Here is a 12,488-nt window from a genome sequence, read left to right as displayed (position 1 = left end):
CATTCACTCTCCATTTCATCAACTGATGCCATGCATTCATTTATTCTATAAACTCCACGAAGGCGCAGACGCCGTCTTCATCACTACGCCCCGGGCGCTTACAACAGCGCTGGCATCCGTAGTCGCCCTAAATTAACTGACCAAAGGTAGAAAGGCTAACTGGGACGTTTAAGCTGTTGCTTTTTTTCACGATTTCCAGCAGGGCTCAGAGGCCTCCGCAGGCCCAGTATGAAGAAAACACCCACGACTGGAGGCAGCACCGCCTGCTTCAAGGCACAGCCCGGGCCTACGCAGAGCAGCGGAACCCTGAAGGAGGCGGAACGGGGGAGCGGCGGAACCTGAAGGCGGCGGAATCCGAGGGCGGTGAAACTGTGAATCCGCCGGAACCAAACGGCGGCGCCCACGGAACCACCCGGACTCTGTTTGGCACGGAAGCGAGTTAGCGCCGCTTCCTGGTTGTGGGTGCGCGCCGCGGGCGGGTGTCGCCGCCGCGATGTTGCCCTACACGGTGAATTTCAAGGTGTCCGCGCGCACCCTCACCGGGGCGCTCAACGCCCACAACAAGGCGGCGGTGGACTGGTGAGGGCGCCACGCGTCGAGGCAGCCGCCGTCGGCAGTTCGCGAGGGGGAAGGGCACCGAACGGGAGGTTTCACCCCCTGGCGGATTTGGCCTCGCCAGGGCTGGGCGCCGCCCTCACACCGTGGAGGGGTTCTTTTAAATGCTGGATTGTTGTTGTTGCTGTAGTGGTAGCAATACCACGTGTCGCAACTTGCCCCGTGCAAATATACGTGCCCTCTCTCTCCCATCTTTGCTTCTCCTGGCCCCTTTCCCCGCACGTCCTTCTCTACCATCCCCTTCCCCTCTCCGCCTCTTCTCGGGTCTCGGGCCGCTCCCTGCACCGTCCCTGCCCCTGGCCTCTCTCTTCCCAGCTGTCTCTCGCTCTCATCCCTTTATTCATTCAACAGGGTGCCAAGCCCGGGCGAGGCGCCTGTTTGCTTCACCTCATTTCAGCTTTATCTTTTCACTATAAAGTAACACTGCAAGCTCTGAAAATTAATAATTAAGACAAATATAAAGCAAAATTCTGTAGCTGGGGCTGCTGGGCATGTTGGCAAGAGGACCGGAACCTCCTGTCCAGGGTTTGTCTCTGTATCTTGTTGGAAGGACAGGGCTAATCGCAGATACTAGGGAACGCGATGCCAGGCGCTTTGTGGATGCTCAGGGTTCCAGGTTGAATAAGACAAGGTGGATGCCCTGAAAGACAAGTAGGCGGCAGGAGTGTTTGCACATCCTCACGCCTCTGTATGCTTATCTCTTAGAACCTTTTTTATCCGAATGGAAAATGAATTTCAACAAGCATTTTTAAGTTTACCTCAACTTTTTATTTAAATGGGACAATGTAAAATACTGGCCTTTGGGCTTAAATAATGATTTTACTAATGGTAGTACATATTCGTTAGATTTATTTAGGATACCTCTTGGCAAGAGGGAAGTTGAGTCTTGCTTTGTTTGGTACTTAAATTTGAACGTTGCTGTTTTGTTAGGGGCTGGCAAGGTTTAATTGCTTATGGATGTCATTCCCTTGTGGTAGTGATTGATTCCAATACTGCCCAGACTCTTCAAGTTTTAGAGAAACATAAAGCTGATGTTGTCAAGGTAAGTCAAATTCTACTTTGACCCTAGAACATGTAATCTATTCTAAAGTTGTAAATATCGCTAGAATCTCATTGTCGTATGTACAAATGTTGAATAGATTTTAAATATAATAATCTGTTTGGGGTAGCCTAGTATTTCCATGTATATGACTTAATGTCAATCCAGGATGAGCTATTAAATGCTAGTTCTTAGGTCTTTTTTTTTGTTTTTTTGTTTTTTTTTTAAAGATTGACACCTGAGCTAACAACTGTTGCCGGTCTTTCTTTTTTTTCCCTGCTTTTTCTCCCCAAATCCCCCCAGTACATAGTTGTATATTTTAGTTGTGGGTCCTTCTAGTTGTGGCATGTGGGATGCCGCCTCAGCATGGCCTAATGAGCGGTGCCATGGCCGTGCCCAGAATCTGAACCGGCAAAACGCTGGGCCACCGCATGCGAACTAAACCACTTGGCCCCGGGGCTGGCCCCTTTAGGTCATTTTAAAGCTGAAAGGAAAACGCAATTCTACCATTCACTGGACCACTCATTCCTTCATTCATTTTGCAACTTCGCATTTGCTAAGGATGTAAAGATGAAAGCCCTCAAGCAGTTCATTGTCTGATGAGGAAAGAGGAAAAGAGAACACACAAATACAGTGTGATGAGTGAGACTTGCATCATAGGCTGTGGGAAGACCAAGGAGCTACATGTCACCTAGTTGTAGGGATCAGGGGAGGGTCACAGAAGTCTTTCCCTTTTAGGGACTGGTAAACAGTGGTTAGTCAAGTGAAAAATTAGGGGAGGAGCACTACAGGAAGAAGGAAGAATACACACGAAGGTAAGTAGAGTGCATAAAGATGGCTAAAAGGAGGGATACACGTGTAGGAGTGATGAAGGAGGGGGCAGCCAGAGAAGTTCACTTGCCCTGAAAGTTTTGTAAGATCGCGAAGGAATTAGGATTTTTAAGTAGCAGATTGATATGGTCATATTTGCATTTTAGAAAAGCTCACTCGGGCAGTGGTGGAGGATCTTTTGGAGAAAGGCAAGATGAGGCAGTGAGGTCATTTAGGAGACTTGCAGTAATTTCGGGGGGAAATTCTAAGGGCATAAAATAAAGCTGAGGCATGAAGGAGTCCTATTTAGGAGCTGCTTAAGAGGTAAACTTGATAGCCTTTATAGTAATCAGTTTTAAGGGAGAGGCAGAGAGTTGAATGACTCCAAAGTTTCTGTTTGAGTAACTGACAGTGTTGCTATGATAAGTGTGTATGAAGTCAATAAATTTAAGTTTTAACATGTGAAGTCTGAGGGATCTGGGGCAATTGAATTAGAGTGATCTGAAATTTGAGGAGAGAGGTTAGGATTGGGGGCTTTTTTTTTTGGTGGCAGCTTTATGGAGAGATTCATACCATCAAATTCACCTGGTTTTTAGTATATTCACAGAGTTGTGCAGCTGTCACCACAATCAGTTCCGTAACCTCAGATGAAACCTTGTACCTGTGAGCAGTCACCCCCTTTCACCTATCCCTTGCATCCCTGGGCCACCACTAATCTGCTCTCTGTCCTGTAGCTTTGCCTATTCTGGACATTTCACGTAAACGAAATCAGGCAAGATGTGGCCTTTGTGTCTGGCTTCTTTTCATCTTGTCTAATGTTTTCAAGGGTCATACATGTTGTAGTATGTATCAGTACTCTGTTCCTTTTTATTGTTGAATAGTATTCCAATATATGAATACACCACATTTATTTACTGATGGACCTTTGGGTATTTCCCTCTATTCAGCTATTGTAAATAATGCTGCTGTGAACATTTGTGTACAATTTTTGGTGTGAACCTGTGTTTTCATTTCTCTTAAGTATATGCCTAGGAGTGGGACCACTGTCTCATATGATAACTCTATATTTAACTTTTTGAGGAACTACCAGACTGTTTTCCAAAAAGGCTGCACCATTTTCATTCCTACTAGCAGTGTATGAAGATTCCAGTTTCTCCACATCCTCACTAACACGTGTTATTGTCTGTCCTTTCCGTCTTAGCCGTCCTCGTGGGTATGAAGTGGTTCTCATTCTGGTTTGGTCTGCATTTCCCTCATGGCTAATGATGTTGAGCATCTTTCATGTGCTCATTGGCCATTTGTATATCTTCTTTGAGAAATGTCTGTTCAGTCCTTTGCCCATTTTAAAATTGCATTGTCTTTGTATTATTGAGTTGTAAGAGTTATTTATGTATTCTAGATACAAGTCCCTTATCAGATATTTGGTTGGCAAATATTTTCTCATTCTGAGTTGTCTTTCACTTTTTTGGCTGTGTCCTATGAAGCACAAAGGTTTTAATTTTTGATGTAGTCCATTTTATCTATTTTTTGTTGTTGTTGCTGTATCTAAGAAAACATTGCTTTTTCCAGTGTCAGGAAGATTTACACCTTTGTTTTCTTCTAAGAATTTTATAGCCTTAGCTCTTACATTTAGATTCTTGACCCATTTTGAGTTAATTTTTGAATGTAATGTGAAGTAGGGAAAAATAGAATTGATTTTTGTATGTCGACCTATATCCTGTGATCTTGCTAAACTCATTAGATCTAGTAATTTGCGAGGGGGGGTGTTATATAGACAATCGTTATCTGCAGATGACAGTTGTTTCATTGATAATCTGCATGTCTTCTATTTATTTTTCTTTCCATGTTGCATTTTTTAGGACCTCAACTATAATGAATAGGAATGGTGAGAGGATATTCTTGTCTTGCTCCTGCACTTAGAAGGAAAGCATTCAGCCGTTCCCCATTGTCTGATGTTAGGTATAGGATTTTTTTGAGGTTTTCATTTCTTTGAGTAGCTAAATCCAAGTTTCAGTCTGGTATTACATTCCCTTTGCCTGAAGAATTTCCTTTAAGTACATATCTAATAGTGGTTGGTTCTCTCAGCTTTTGTCTGAAAGAGTATTTCACCAGTTTGTTTTTCTTGTAGTACTTTAAAGATATCTCTTCACTGTCTTCCAGCTTGTGTAATTTCTGATGAGAAATTCTTGTGTTTGCTTCTCTGTGTGCAGTGTATTGTTCTCGTCTGGCTGCCTTCAGGATTTTCTCATCTTTGGTTTTCAGCACTTTTATTATGATGTGTTTAGGTGATTTAAAAAATATATATATACACTTCTTGGGGTATACATAAGTGAAATTCAAGCACTATGTACATATAAATATACATACACACACAATCAGTTCTTATCCATGGTAGTTTTATTCTGTAAAGTTGTTACAAACACCGAATTAGTGAATACTGAAACGTTGATTGGGTAAAACAGGGTTAGGTTCCTGGAGCCTCTAGTCACAATATTTCCATCAACTGATCAATACATAACCTTGTTTTATATGTGTTTCTGGTAAAAGACATCTTCTTTAATATATATTGTTGATTCATTAATATTGACCTCATGGCCAGCAGCACTGTAAGTCATGCCTGAGCAAAGCTTATCATGTTTTTCCCATAAGGCACTTAGGAACACTAGACAGCACTTTAGCATTGTGCATTTGAAACTGAAATCATCAACAAAAAGCACAAAGATGCAAAAAACATGGTCCTAAATAGACCACAAGAAAAGATTTGCAAATAAAATCACAAATTTCAGTGAGTAGGCAAATTCACAAATACAGAATCTGAAGATGAGGATTGACTATATACATACACGTATATATAAAATAAATATACACACACTCAAATATATACACACACATATATGCATACACATACCCCTCTACACGTTTCATTAAAAAAAACCTCTTGCCTGAGGAAAAGATGTATTACAGTAGAGCCTTAAGGCTTGTTAACAATGGAGTTCAAAAAACTTGTTGTTTCCAACTTTTTCATGAATACTATTGGAATTGGTTAGCATACTTCTCTACTTTAGCATTATGTGAGTGTTTACATGTATATACACACACGTGAGTCTTGATGCATATGTTTACATGTGTATATATTTGAAGATTCTGTGGTATTTAAGTTCGTTTATTAAACACATACTTATTGAACACCAGCTTTGGGCACTATATTAAGGTCTGGGAATTGAAATGTGAACAGGGCCCACATGATCCTGCCTTACAGTTCATGAGTTGGTGATAGGTCAAAACAAAGTAAATAAAATAATTACAAATTGTTGTGTGGTGAACGCTTTGAAGGAAACAAGCAGGATGCTGAGCTAGAAGAGAGAGGAGGTTGTGGCCAAGGAGGAGGCCAGGGAAGGCCTTGGCTCCGGGTGAGGACTGTGTTTTATTCCTGACGCTAGCTGTCAGTATTTGATGCTCAGGATTAACCCAGTTTGCACTGCAATTCCTGTGGTTTTTATTTTAGAAATCCTATTCTTTTTTTTTTTTTTAAAAGTATTTTGTGTCTTTTTTTTTTTTTTTTTTAAAGATTTTATTTTTTCCTTTTTCTCCCCAAAGCCCCCCAGTACATAGTTGTATATTTCTTGTTGTGGGTTCCTCTAGTTGTGGTATGTGGGATGCCGCCTCAGCGTGGTTCGATGAGCAGTGCCATGTCCGCGCCCAGGATTCGAACCAACGAAACACTGGGCCGCCTGCAGCGGAGCGCGCGAACTTAACCACTCGGCCACGGGGCCAGCCCCTAGAAATCCTATTCTTATGATGTTGCTAAAAGTATGAAGTATACCTTTTTTTTTAAGAGAAAAATCTGTTAACATTTTTTGCAATTTTATGAAAAAGGGACAGCAGAGTTTTTTGTTTGCTTTTGTTTTTTCCTATTTTTCCCTCTGCAAGGTTTTTGTAGCTCTAAGGTTATCTGCTTTTAATTAGGAGAATAGAATACAGAAAAGCATTCTATTTAACAATTTAGGACTTGAGATGTTCTGCCATAATTAGATTTTATGATTGTACCATTTGGTCATACCAGTGGTCGTTACCATTTTATGATATGGTATTCTGGAGTTTTTACCCGGATTTCCCAAAATAGTAAGGCTATGTGTCATTTTTCATACTTTAAAGGCAGGGACAGAGTGATGTTTTCAAAAATACTTTTAGCTGCAACTTTTAAAAATACCATAAATAATAAAAATGTGTGACTTTCAAGATGGAAACCAGTTTCCTGTTTATTCTTTCTCAATATTTTTGTAATATGGTGTGGAATGTAGTATGGGTTCTGGTTGATGTTTTATGAAAATGATGTTTGGTTTCATCCAGTGCAGGTATATACTTGCTTTGATTTCTTCTTGATACTAGGTGAAATGGGCCAGGGAGAATTATCACCATAACATTGGCTCACCGTATTCCTTGCGCTTAGCTTCGGCTGACGTCAATGGAAAGATCATCGTTTGGGATGTAGCAGCAGGCGTAGCTCAGTGTGAGATCCAAGAGCATGCCAAACCTATTCAGGGTGAGGAAAGTCTGGCTCTGCTAAGTGTTTATAGTGATACACTTACTCTTAGAGTGGTTTTTTTCCCCATTCATTTAATTTCATCACTTCCCAGTTAACTCTTGATTGTTTAGCCTGTTCTACTGATCTGAATCTAGTTTTCTTTTCCTAATCAGCACTTTCCAATCAGTATTTCCTCACATCTCAGCTGATCTGTGCTTTGGTGAAATTTGCTAATTTCAACATCAACCTCATGCATAATGAGAAAAATTAAGCTGCTGTAAACAGTCTTGTAATCTAAGCTTAATATAAGTAAACTTGGCTGACCTGCTGTCTTGAATTAGCCCTCTGTGCTTACTTTCCATAACTGAGATTATCACAATTTTATTTTCATTTTCACATAGATGATTTGTTTTCTTGTTTGTTTGTGTTACTGACCTAAAACCAATACGGTATTCTTTAGACTCAAGGCTTTGACTGAGTGGCTCTCTTGATTGAGTAAATTTTTTAAATGACTATTTAAAAAATGTTTATTGAGTACTGTGTACTGCATACTGAACTAGATCTTTATCCTGTTTATCCTTGTGAGAAAATATGAAACACGGCCAAGTGCCATTAAGTAATTACACAGAAACATTAGGAGAATGACATTAGAGATCATGGCTAGGACAGTCTTTGACATAAAATTTTAAGTAAAGATTAGTGCAAATTACCTTGTATTTTCTTTCACATAATATTTCAGAATACTAGAAAATGTTGACCTTGAGATTCTAATGTCCAAACAGTTCATTTTTATATAAAATTAGCTTTTTCTTTGTAATCTTCACACATATCCACACATATCCACCTTTGGGGGGAGAAGAGGAATTAAGATTTTAAGGATTATGTAAAAAAGAAAAACAAACCTAAATATTAAGAACACATTAGCCAAGTGTTTTGAAGTGGGTAATTTCTGAATTCTGCCTTTATTTATCTGGTCTTTACAGATGTTCAGTGGCTGTGGAATCAAGATGCTTCCCGAGATTTACTGCTTGCTATCCACCCGCCAAATTATATTGTGCTCTGGAATGCAGATACTGGCACCAAACTGTGGAAGAAGAGCTATGCAGATAACATCCTGTCTTTTTCTTTTGACCCTTTTGATCCCTCACATTTAACTTGTGAGTACTAGTTTCTTGTGGAAAATGAGTTGAGGTATTTATAGTATAGTTATTGCTGTATGCATGGGGTATGCACAACACATATCATATATCTAATGTTAAAACGACTGAGCAAAATGGAGAAGCACATCTAGTCCATATGTCTGCAGCTCTAAATACAGATACTAAATCATAACCCCGTAGCATTTGCAGATATGTTGATAGTTGGAAATTTAAGTCTGCAAGCTAGACCGTCACTGTGTTGAATTTGTGAATAGAATTAGATTAGCCAGGGAGAGAGAGTTGCTGTGCTGTTCTAATTCAGACTTAATTAAATTTGTTTTTCTAGGAACATTTAAAGAACCTGAGTCAAGGATTTCATTTAGTCTGGCCAAATTCGGTTCTTCCTTTTTAAAAAATCTTTCTAATTCATGCCATGCGTTTTGAATGCCTTAAACAGACACACGTAAGGAACAGAATAAGCCCAAGGGAATTTTTTGTTGCAGAGGTTGTTTTTGCCAGTGTGCCTTAGATGTTGACTGAGGTCATGATCTAAAAATTAGGTTTGTTTTTAGACAGATATTTTTGTGACTAAATTATTTAGAAAATATTCTTTTTTTTTTTAAACATTGGCCCTGAGCTAACATCTGTCTCCAATCTTTTTTTTTTCTTCTTTTTCTCCCCAAAGCCCCCCAGTGCATAATTGTATATTCTAGTTGTAGCTCCTTCTGGCTTTGCTATGTGGGACACCACCTCCGTGTGGCTTGATGAGCAATGCCATGTCTGCACCCAAGATCCAAACCGGTGAAACCTTGGGCCGCCAAAGCGGAGCATACAAGCTTAACCACTTGGCCACAGGGCCAGCCCCCTAGAAAATATTCTTTATTCAGTTATCCAAGAGGTGTTTCTTGAGCTGTTACTATATGTGAGGCATGCTCTGAGAACCTGGCATGTTACCGGTGAACCAAGACAAGGATTCTTGCCTTCATAGAGTTTGCACTCTAGCGAGAGGGAGTCAGATCCTAAACTATGAGCATCATGAATTAATAAATTCTATTATGTTAAGGGACTATAAGTGATATGAAAGGTAAAGCAGGATAAAGGGAATGGGAGGGAATGGGAGTGGGGAGGTGGTTGTATTAGAAGTGTTCAAAGTAGGCTTCATTTTGGTATTTGATCAAAAACTTGAAGGAGGTAAAGGAATTAGCTATGGTAAAGAATGTTTTCCGTGGATTTGAGTGACTCAAAATGCTAACTTGTATCCACCAGCACTTATTGAGGGGTGTGTATATGTGTGTGTTGAAGGAGGAAGAGAAGGGTAGACAGGTAGAAATTAAAATGGGGAACGTGGCTGTGTAAATAAGTGCAATACAGTGTGTCTAGGGTTGGCATATGTAGATGTGTGTCTGTGACTGGATGCATTCATACTCTCACTCTCTCGCTGGTTTGCTATGAAATGCAGTGTTGTGGGAACATGGGAGGGTGGCTTAGCTGGCAGGGTCAGGGAGGGGGACATCCCACAAAAGAAGGGAACTTGAAGGATGAGTTCTGTAAGCTGGAAAGGAGACAAGGCTTCAGGCTAACTTACTGCACCTCTGTAATTTGGTTGATGAAAGCGCCATATTTTTCACAGCGTCAGTTGACCTAACGTCTTTGATTTACTGGTGTTGAATGTGCTAGGGTCATCATAACTCTTGAATACTTCTTTGTTCCTGTGCGGAAAGCAGTCTCACTAACTGTGGGGAGCCAGAGAAGAGAAGATTCTTCTGCTCAGATATGTGTGAGCATTAGTTAGCCCCAGTTCTGAGGGAGATCATATTTTTCAGTCATGAAAAGGCATAATTTGTGTTACTAAATGTGGTGCCGCCTCCTTGGCTATTTCTGTTTCCTCTACACTTAGTAAGGCACTGTTAGCACTCTTCTTTTACTCTAGATTAGAGAGAAAAAGAGCGCTCCTTACACATCCTGGGGTTCAGCATGATGCTTGAGAAGAAGGAGGAAATAGATTTAGACTGGGTAGCTCATGCTAATCAAAAAAGTTAGTGTCATCAAATCAAATATTTGAACTTAGTGAAGTGTGATATGCAGAGTCTAATACGGGATTTTTTTGTTTCCTCTGTGAATTTTATATTCTGAAGTATTTGGATTTTGAAGTTATGAGGTAGAATGAGGAAAGATTTTTAATGAAAGTCCGTGCACTGAATTTATTTGAAAGAGCAAACATTTGCTCTTTCTGCCGGTAACCTTCTGGTATCTTTTTAATATAAAACATTAATTTAGAATGCTGAGCTCAGAGGCCTCTGATGAATTTTAACGGACCACCTGTTTCACTTCAGCTTGGAGAACATTCCCGATATGTTACGACTGCATAACACTGCCAGTTCTGTATTAAAATTATCGTTACTTTGCTCTCAAAATTGTACTGGAATAAAACTCTGTGCTAAACTTGATTAAACTTTAATCAGAGTTTTCCTTCTCTCAATATAGTGCTCACCAGTGAGGGTATTGTATTCATCTCAGACTTCTCTCCAGCCCGGCCTCCCTCAGGCCCTGGGAAAAAAGTCTATATTTCCAGCCCACTCTCCAGCCCAGCCCACAACAAGCTGGCTGCAGCCACAGGGGCAAAGAAGGCTCTTAATAAAGTGAAAATCTTAATCACTCAGGAGAAACCTAGGTAAGTTACAAGTGTAAACTAACACCAGCGTTCATTCATTTATTCAGCATTTATCTATTTATCATCTATTCATGAAAACATCGTTGTTGGAGAAGTACTAAGATTGATTTTCTTCTTCATCTCACCCTTTCTTGTTTCTCATTTTGAATTTATAAGAGGAAAAATGTTTTTGTCTCCTCCCTAAGAAGAGATTCAGCATTTAACATGATTCCTTTGTTTCTGCAAATTATGCTAAACTCCCCCCATTGATTTTTACAGATTAAAATGTTTGCTACTGATTTTTACTTCTGAAAATCTGAGGTGAAGATTCTAAAATTGTGGCTATTGAATATATTAAAAATTTGGGGACAAAAGCTGGATTTTCCTTTTAAATACATTTTCCTGACTTAAACGCTGTGCAATCTCATTAGCCAGTAAATATGGGTATTTCTCTTATGCTTATAAAGAAGTTTCCCTTACTGGTTAAGGGCCAGGATTCTAGGGAAGCTGTAGCTATATGACTCAAAAAATTCTTTAATCTTGCTCACATTTCACTCTCCCAATCTCTAGAATAATGTTTTAAGGATTTCACAGGGTTCTTGTATGGATTAATAGATATCATAACTTAAGAATTTAACAGTGTGTGATAACTTAGTAAGCATTCATTTGGTAAATGCTAGCTATTATTTATTTCAGAAATTGCAACTGAATAAGTTTTGTTTGAAGTAACTAATTTTATGCATTAGAAATAGGTTTCTGCCTTTTTTCCTACAGCTATGATTGTTCTTAAATTTTTATTGCTTTGGCAGTTGTTTTTTTTTGGCATTCTTTTTGAAAAAGCCTTTATTTTTAATGTGCTAAGATTATCCTATCTAGACTTTGTGGGTCATTACCTGAAAAATATATGGTAAAATACAAATTGCTCTACAAATACATTCCGAATTTAAATGTAAATAGCATTTTTATATTTTAAACCATAAGCTGGTTAAGGTCACTAATTTATCCCCCACCCTATGCCAAAATAATTTGATTTCTCCTTAAATATCTTAAGAGGGCTTTCTATTTTTCATTGATTCTTCCATAAATAAATATTTTGTAGTCTAAATAGTTTTATGTTATGATTTATATATGTTATATTTTCTCTCACATGAATCGTGTGTTCATCTTGAGTATTGGGGAAATGCATTCTTCATCCCTTCAAATAGAACTGCTGTGGGTGCTTTCACATAGATTATTACGGGGAAATGCAGTCTTCATCCCTTCAAATAGAACTGCTGTGGGTGCTTTCACATAGATTATTACGGGGAAATGCATTCTTCATCCCTTCAAATAGAACTGCTGTGGGTGCTTTCACATAGATTATTACGTGTAATCTTACTACAATCCTGGGGAGTAGTACTGTGCCCATTTTATAAATGAGGAAATTGAGTCCTGTGTTGTTTTAAATACGGTTCTCATGCTCACCCAACTAGGAAATGGTAGAGCCAGGATTTTAATGCACTCTACATCCCTCTCTCTAATCCTCTGATCTAAATTTATTTTAAACTTCAAAACTGTTTAATAAAATTATTATGTAAAAAGAAAATAGTACATAATTATATGTCTATTCCTATTGAAATATATTTAATACAAAAATGTGATTAAATATATACAACAATCACAAATTACTAAAATGATTTTTGAGACTTTAAGGGTCTTTCATATCATTTC

At 39.1% G+C, this 12,488-nt stretch overlaps 1 protein-coding gene across 3 annotated transcripts in view; it reads left to right on the top strand.

Annotated features, from left to right (window-relative positions):
- The first annotated feature begins 317 nt into the window (after window positions 1-317).
- WDR11 (WD repeat domain 11) overlaps window positions 318-12,488 on the top strand; it is a 57,706-nt gene continuing 45,535 nt past the window's right edge. For 2 of the 3 annotated variants that reach the window (XR_011529846.1, XM_070584836.1), the window contains exons 1-5: window positions 318-579; window positions 1,546-1,657; window positions 6,854-7,007; window positions 7,973-8,146; window positions 10,613-10,799. Coding sequence is in view for 1 of the 3 variants with exons in the window: in XM_070584836.1 (XP_070440937.1) it covers window positions 494-579; window positions 1,546-1,657; window positions 6,854-7,007; window positions 7,973-8,146; window positions 10,613-10,799 (713 nt within the window). In the remaining 2 variants the exon portion in view is untranslated. The remainder of the gene's footprint in view (window positions 580-1,545; window positions 1,658-6,853; window positions 7,008-7,972; window positions 8,147-10,612; window positions 10,800-12,488) is intronic. The other variant, XM_070584948.1, reaches the window with a different exon arrangement.

Source organism: Equus przewalskii, chromosome 1, assembly GCF_037783145.1.
Source record: "Equus przewalskii isolate Varuska chromosome 1, EquPr2, whole genome shotgun sequence".
Classification (NCBI taxonomy): domain Eukaryota; kingdom Metazoa; phylum Chordata; class Mammalia; order Perissodactyla; family Equidae; genus Equus; species Equus przewalskii.
The sequence above is the reverse complement of the archived record's forward strand: the minus strand, read 5'-3'. Positions and strand labels throughout refer to the sequence as shown.